The sequence below is a fragment of the Saccoglossus kowalevskii genome, chromosome 15 (assembly GCF_978046115.1).
Source record: "Saccoglossus kowalevskii chromosome 15, keSacKowa6.1, whole genome shotgun sequence".
NCBI lineage: Eukaryota > Metazoa > Hemichordata > Enteropneusta > Harrimaniidae > Saccoglossus > Saccoglossus kowalevskii.
In genome coordinates this window covers 23,435,911-23,441,909 of record NC_140655.1, presented here as the reverse complement: position 1 = coordinate 23,441,909, position 5,999 = coordinate 23,435,911, and the positions used below count along the sequence as shown (strand labels likewise).

The following is a 5,999-nucleotide window of genomic DNA, read 5'->3' as shown; positions in this document are numbered from 1 at the left end:
TCGCTTTCAGATTTGTTACTTTATACAAAACGTTGGTGAGCGCGTCTTGTTAGGGCAAATCGCTTGCAATACTATTTGATCATATTTTAGTGTATTACATAATACAATGAATTATAGTGTTTTATCCGGTCTATTATTGTAATTGTAATTGTAACATTCACCACGTCGAAATTGTTTGGTTTTACTTCGCCAACAGATTGAACAAGTTAATGATTATACACTGTAACACGATCGCCATTGTAAATAACCACGATATAAATATCAAACTCTAATGAATACTGTGCTTCAGTTTGTTGATGCTCGTACTTCCAGTATTTTTGAATTTCTTGGTCGTTTTTTAATCGTAACAACTTATTAAATACCAGTTCTCTTTAAAAAAAATGCTGTTTACATATGCTTTACAAAAATGGGTTCCCACAAAATGGCGTCATTTTACAAGTTGACTGCTTAGCGCTGAGCTATGAAGCGTAATGGGTGGGGTGAAATCAATGTCGATAGCAGCGTGGCAAAATTTGCAGCCATATCAGCAACTAGCAAATATCATGTAGTTAGTGGTTTTGAACGAATTAACACATTCTTGTTTACCTCAATGTTGTAGGGAAGAGCTCTCCTGCATATAATTGACTGACTGCATAACCCACTGTGGCTGCAAACTTTCCAACCATGTATACAGCAACCATGACCCATAATGTACCTCCACCTGTGGGTATAAACGGGTGATAATATATAAGAATAATAAACAAATATTCGTGTCGATTAATATTCAATATGAACTATACTTACACTGAGATATAAATGCACTTGATACAGTCGCAATAGCTGCTGTCAAGGAAGATATACATATGGTCAGTTTTCTACCACAGCGTGTTTCCACCAAGTACATCGACGAGGAATAAGCTACAATCTCGACAGCTCCAGCAATCAGAGCATTGGTGTAATTATTTCCAGCTATGTTTCCAACGTTGAACGTTAATCCGTAATACAGCAAACTCATTGAAGAGCTACAGTAAATAAAAACACGTGAACTACTCAACGTACTGTTACATACATGAGAGTTTTGACTTTTAACTGTTTTTGGTAATGGTAGTATGAGCTTTTGTTAAAAATATATTCCTTGTTTAAAAAGTAGAACTTACGCACAGTAGTAAATGATCAGAGTTTTTCTTCTCATATTTTGATAGCGAAAAAGACTGAAAAATGAATCAGTTGAGTCATTTTTTGGTGGAACTGTCTAAAATAAAAACAAATTACTGATGCTTACTACATGCCAGTAATTACAAGTAAACAAACAAACATGAGAGTTTTTAAGATGCTGTACATTTTTGCATTTGTAACAGATGACAATATAAAGACCTAATGGTGACTTTAATGGTGACTTTCGCTATTTACATTCTGCATTCTTACATAAATAGCATACCACATAGCTACTAATAGCCACTAGTAGCCATAGCCACTGGAATATCGATCCTAATATGCATGCACTAATGTACGTCAGGACTGAGATACACTGAGATAGAGTAACGTTCGAACATCTATCTGGTAAACTGGTCTTATCTATCGCTATGGTTTGCGTGGTCTTGCTACTATAATACGATGGTCTGAGACAGTCTAGCTATTATATTACGATGGTCTGGTCAGTCTACCTATTATAATAAGATGGTCTGAGACAGTCTAGCTATTATAATACGATAATCTAAGACAGTCTAGCTATTATAATACGATGATCTAATACAGTCTAGCTATTATAATACGATGATCTAAGACAGTCTAGCTATTATATTACGATGGTCTGGTCAGTCTAGCTATTATAATACGATGATCTAAGACAGTCTAGCTATTATAGTACGATGATCTAAGACAGTCTAGCTATTATAATACGATGATCTAAGACAGTCTAGCTATTATATTACGATGGTCTGGTCAGTCTAGCTATTATAATACGATGATCTAAGACAGTCTAGCTATTATAATACGATGATCTAAGACAGTCTAGCTATTATATTACGATGGTCTGGTCAGTCTAGCTATTATAATACGATGATCTAAGACAGTCTAGCTATTATAATACGATGATCTAAGACAGTCTAGCTATTATAATACGATGATCTAAGACAGTCTAGCTATTATAATACGATGATCTAAGACAGTCTAGCTATTATATTACGATGGTCTGGTCAGTCTAGCTATTATAATACGATGATCTAAGACAGTCTAGCTATTATAGTACGATGATCTAAGACAGTCTAGCTATTATAATACGATGATCTAAGACAGTCTAGCTATTATAATACGATGGTCTGGTCAGTCTAGCTATTATAATACGATGATCTAAGACAGTCTAGCTATTATATTACGATGGTCTGGTCAGTCTAGCTATTATAATACGATGATCTAAGACATTCTAGCTATTATATTACGATGATCTGGTCAGTCTAGCTATTATAATACGATGATCAAAGACAGTCTAGCTTCTATATTACGATGGTCTGGTCAGTCTAGCTATTATAATACGATGATCTAAGACAGTCTAGCTATTATATTACGATGGTATGGTCAGTCTAGCTATTATAATACGATGGTCTGGTCAGTCTAGCTATTATAATACGATGATCTAAGACATTCTAGCTATTATATTACGATGATCTGGTCAGTCTAGCTATTATAATACGATGGTCTGAGACAGTCTAGCTATTATATTACGATGGTCTGGTCAGTCTAGCTATTATAATACGATGATCTAAGACAGTCTAGCTATTATAATACGATGATCTAAGACAGTCTAGCTATTATAATACGATGATCTATGACAGTCTAGCTATTATAATACGATGATCTAAGACAGTCTAGCTATTATATTACGATGGTCTGGTCAGTCTAGCTATTATAATACGATGGTCTGAGACAGTCTAGCTATTATATTACGATGATCTAAGACAGTCTAGCTATTATAGTACGATGGTCTGGTCAGTCTAGCTATTATAATACGATGATCTAAGACAGTCTACCTATTATATTACGATGATCTGGTCAGTCTAGCTATTATAATACGATGATCTAAGACAGCCTACCTATTATAATACGATGGTCTAAGACAGTCTAGCTATTATATTACGATGGTCTGGTCAGTCTAGCTATTATAATACGATGATCTAAGACAGTCTAGCTATTATAATATGATGGTCTGCGACTGTCTAGCTATAATAATACGATGATCTGGGATAAGTTATAACATAACAAAGTTGATCGTCCTTTATAAACATTTCATGCAGATTTTCACTGTGAGACGGCTTTCGTTTTTTAAAGAACGTTAAAAATGATTTACAAAGACACTAAATGTGGTATAAACAAAAATACCTTCAAACACAATTTTTCTTTATTCAATTCTTCGAAGACACTCTCTGGTAAAACGACCTTATTGACTTTAGCCATTTTTTGCAGCACTTTTTTAGCATTCTTAACTTTGCCGACTGATAGTAACCACCTTGGAGATTCAGTGAGTAACCTGAATATATGAAAAAATATATTTATTAGCTGTTGATTTGTTTTGTTTTATAATCGCGAATTATTTAAATAATATCGTAATTTATAAAAGTATATGTATATTATTATAATGATATTTACATCAATTTTTGTTTTTAATTTCAAAATTGGTGTACTGATACGTCCGCCTTTACGCTCACACAACACGATTAATTTTTCACTTTTAACTACACAGGATTCAATACATTAGTTATTAGTCTATGAGAAAAACTAATGTGACCCTAAGTTTCCAAACCACTAAAATATACAATGAATATACAGTATACAGTGAAAACACAGGTAGTGAAAGCGAGGCTACACTAAGGTACTAGCCACAAGCACGTCTCTTTTTGGATATTGTTTTTCACAGTTGAATTTCAACTTGACATCCAAAAACCACCCCATGGTGAACGGTAAACATCACTGACGAGAACTGTTTGTTGTTGACGTGAGTAAGAACTTTTCACTTCGTCATGGAAGTACTCGATCATAAGAAAAATGATGTAAGACCCGTGTTTCTGATAGTTATACTACCCCTACGAGTAGACCGAGGCTCCAAAAGGAGCCGCTATTTCCCGTTAATCTGCGAGGAGGGGTAGTATATAGTTAGTTATACTGCGAATTTGACGAGTTTTGCACGGCTTATTTCAAATACTGTGGTCATGGCACTATTGTGTAAATCGCAATTCTAAACCAGGTGTGGTCAACCGCAATTGGCTATAACAGATGTGTTGAAAAGTTCTAGCCAATCGGTATTTCCTCAACAGAGTTTGTTTTGTTTGACAATAGAATCCACCAACAGTGGACTTTATTGTATTACCATAACCAACACTGATTGGACCACGTAGAATTGCATAAAAAACAATCGATGACGTGAATTTGGTGCTCATTTGTGAGAACAGTGTAGCACGTTGTTGGGTGAACTCCGGAGATCCACCAGAATCATGTCCGCTCAAGAATTTGCTGCTCCGGAAATTGACTGGGATTTGAAAAACTGGTTGTCCCAAATTGACGTGGACGTGCACGACGCCGAGGACTTTAAACTCTAAGCGATATTCAGAAAGAATTATGTTTTTTGCCTCCAGTTGACAGCAAACAAGTCGCCGAATACCAGCAGTCACGCATACCCAAGACAACTCACAGCGCTACAAAATGGGGCGTCAAAACATGGAATGAGTGGAAAGAGCAAAGCAGATGACTGATCTCGCTGGGATAAAAGGTTATCATACTGGGCATTCAGGAAAGGTACGTATTAGAATTTGCACTTTAGTAATGCAATGTTCGATTTCCCCGCTGACGAGAAATAGTCGTAACTTTATGTCGAAAATAATCACTACTCGTTAACTCCATTTTTTCATGCAAACTGTTTGGTGGAATACCATTCAAATATATTCACTGGCACGATTTGTCGGATTCATTTCACGCGATAAAGATGTAATGCATACTGCTTTGGCGTGTTTTATCTGAACGATTGAACGTACTATAACAATATATTGATATTTTAAGTTATGAGGTGGACTGTTACAAGCTATTGTACTTTCATATTAATACATTGTATTTTATTTTAATTAAACAGGTTACACAGGCAACCACGCTGTTCCGGCAAAATTTCGACGAGCAGCTAATAGCAGAAAGAACGGGTCACTCCAGTCTAGCAATTAGAAGCTACAAGCGGACGAGCGACGAGCAGACGAAAGCGGTGTCAGACGCATTGCAGCCACCCAAACAGAAAACTGCGAAATAAGCGAAAACGCATGACATATCCATCACCCCAACAGACGAGGACAAATCTAATACCACTGTCATAACCGATTCTTCCCAAGTGTCCGTGAATTTTGTAAAAGGAAATTAAAAAAAAAATTAAAATGTATCTTATAATCGTCATTGCGTATTTAAATAAAATAAAAATTCCATCTTATTCTTTGTTTTCATTCAGTGGCCACCTGTTATGTTAATCAGCTTTCCACTCCTGTTGTGCTCATGAATATTTAAATTAACCCATTCATTAACAGTCCCGGCTTGTTAATCCATTGATAAAACAGTACCGTTAACAGGAATGCATAATTAATTAGGTTGAAACTGTCCGCTCACGAAAGTAAGAAACATAGTTGGAACAATGGGGACGAGACAAAAAGTAGTATAACTTTTGTTAAATTATGTTAACGGCACTCTACCATAGCTACAACAACTATAGTTAAACCTGAGGCAATGATTTGTACTCAATTCGCAGGTGGTTTGTTCCGAATCTACATTGAAGGTGGAGAAAATCGCATACGGCTTATGGCCAGTGGAATAAAACTCTGTGGAAAACTTGTACAGTTAAAATATTTAAAAAAGTCCTAAAACAACCTGAGGGAACTAGACTAACAGTAAAAGCGTTAACCTTTTCTGTTGACGATTCTGTGATTCCTGCGACACTTGTTACACAGGGAAACGTCTAGCTGATGTTAAAAAATACAAAGACCCATTCCAACTTACGA

At 35.8% G+C, this 5,999-nt stretch overlaps 1 protein-coding gene and 1 long non-coding RNA gene across 2 annotated transcripts; one reads left to right on the top strand and one right to left on the bottom strand.

The window, feature by feature from the left end:
- Positions 1-581: 581 nt before the first annotated feature.
- On the bottom strand, positions 582-3,924 carry LOC102803085 (organic cation transporter protein-like). Its single transcript, XM_078014504.2, has 5 exons — positions 3,839-3,924; positions 3,355-3,502; positions 1,137-1,231; positions 784-1,001; positions 582-700 (listed from the first exon to the last, which is right to left on the bottom strand). The coding sequence occupies exons 1-5, from the start codon at positions 3,922-3,924 to the stop codon at positions 582-584; spliced, it is 666 nt and encodes a 221-aa protein (XP_077870630.2).
- A 742-nt stretch (positions 3,925-4,666) lies between these two features.
- On the top strand, positions 4,667-5,435 carry LOC144341622 (uncharacterized). The gene is made up of 2 exons (XR_013418585.2): positions 4,667-4,764; positions 5,096-5,435. It is a non-coding gene; the product is annotated as an uncharacterized LOC144341622 (long non-coding RNA).
- The last annotated feature ends 564 nt before the right edge of the window (positions 5,436-5,999 follow it).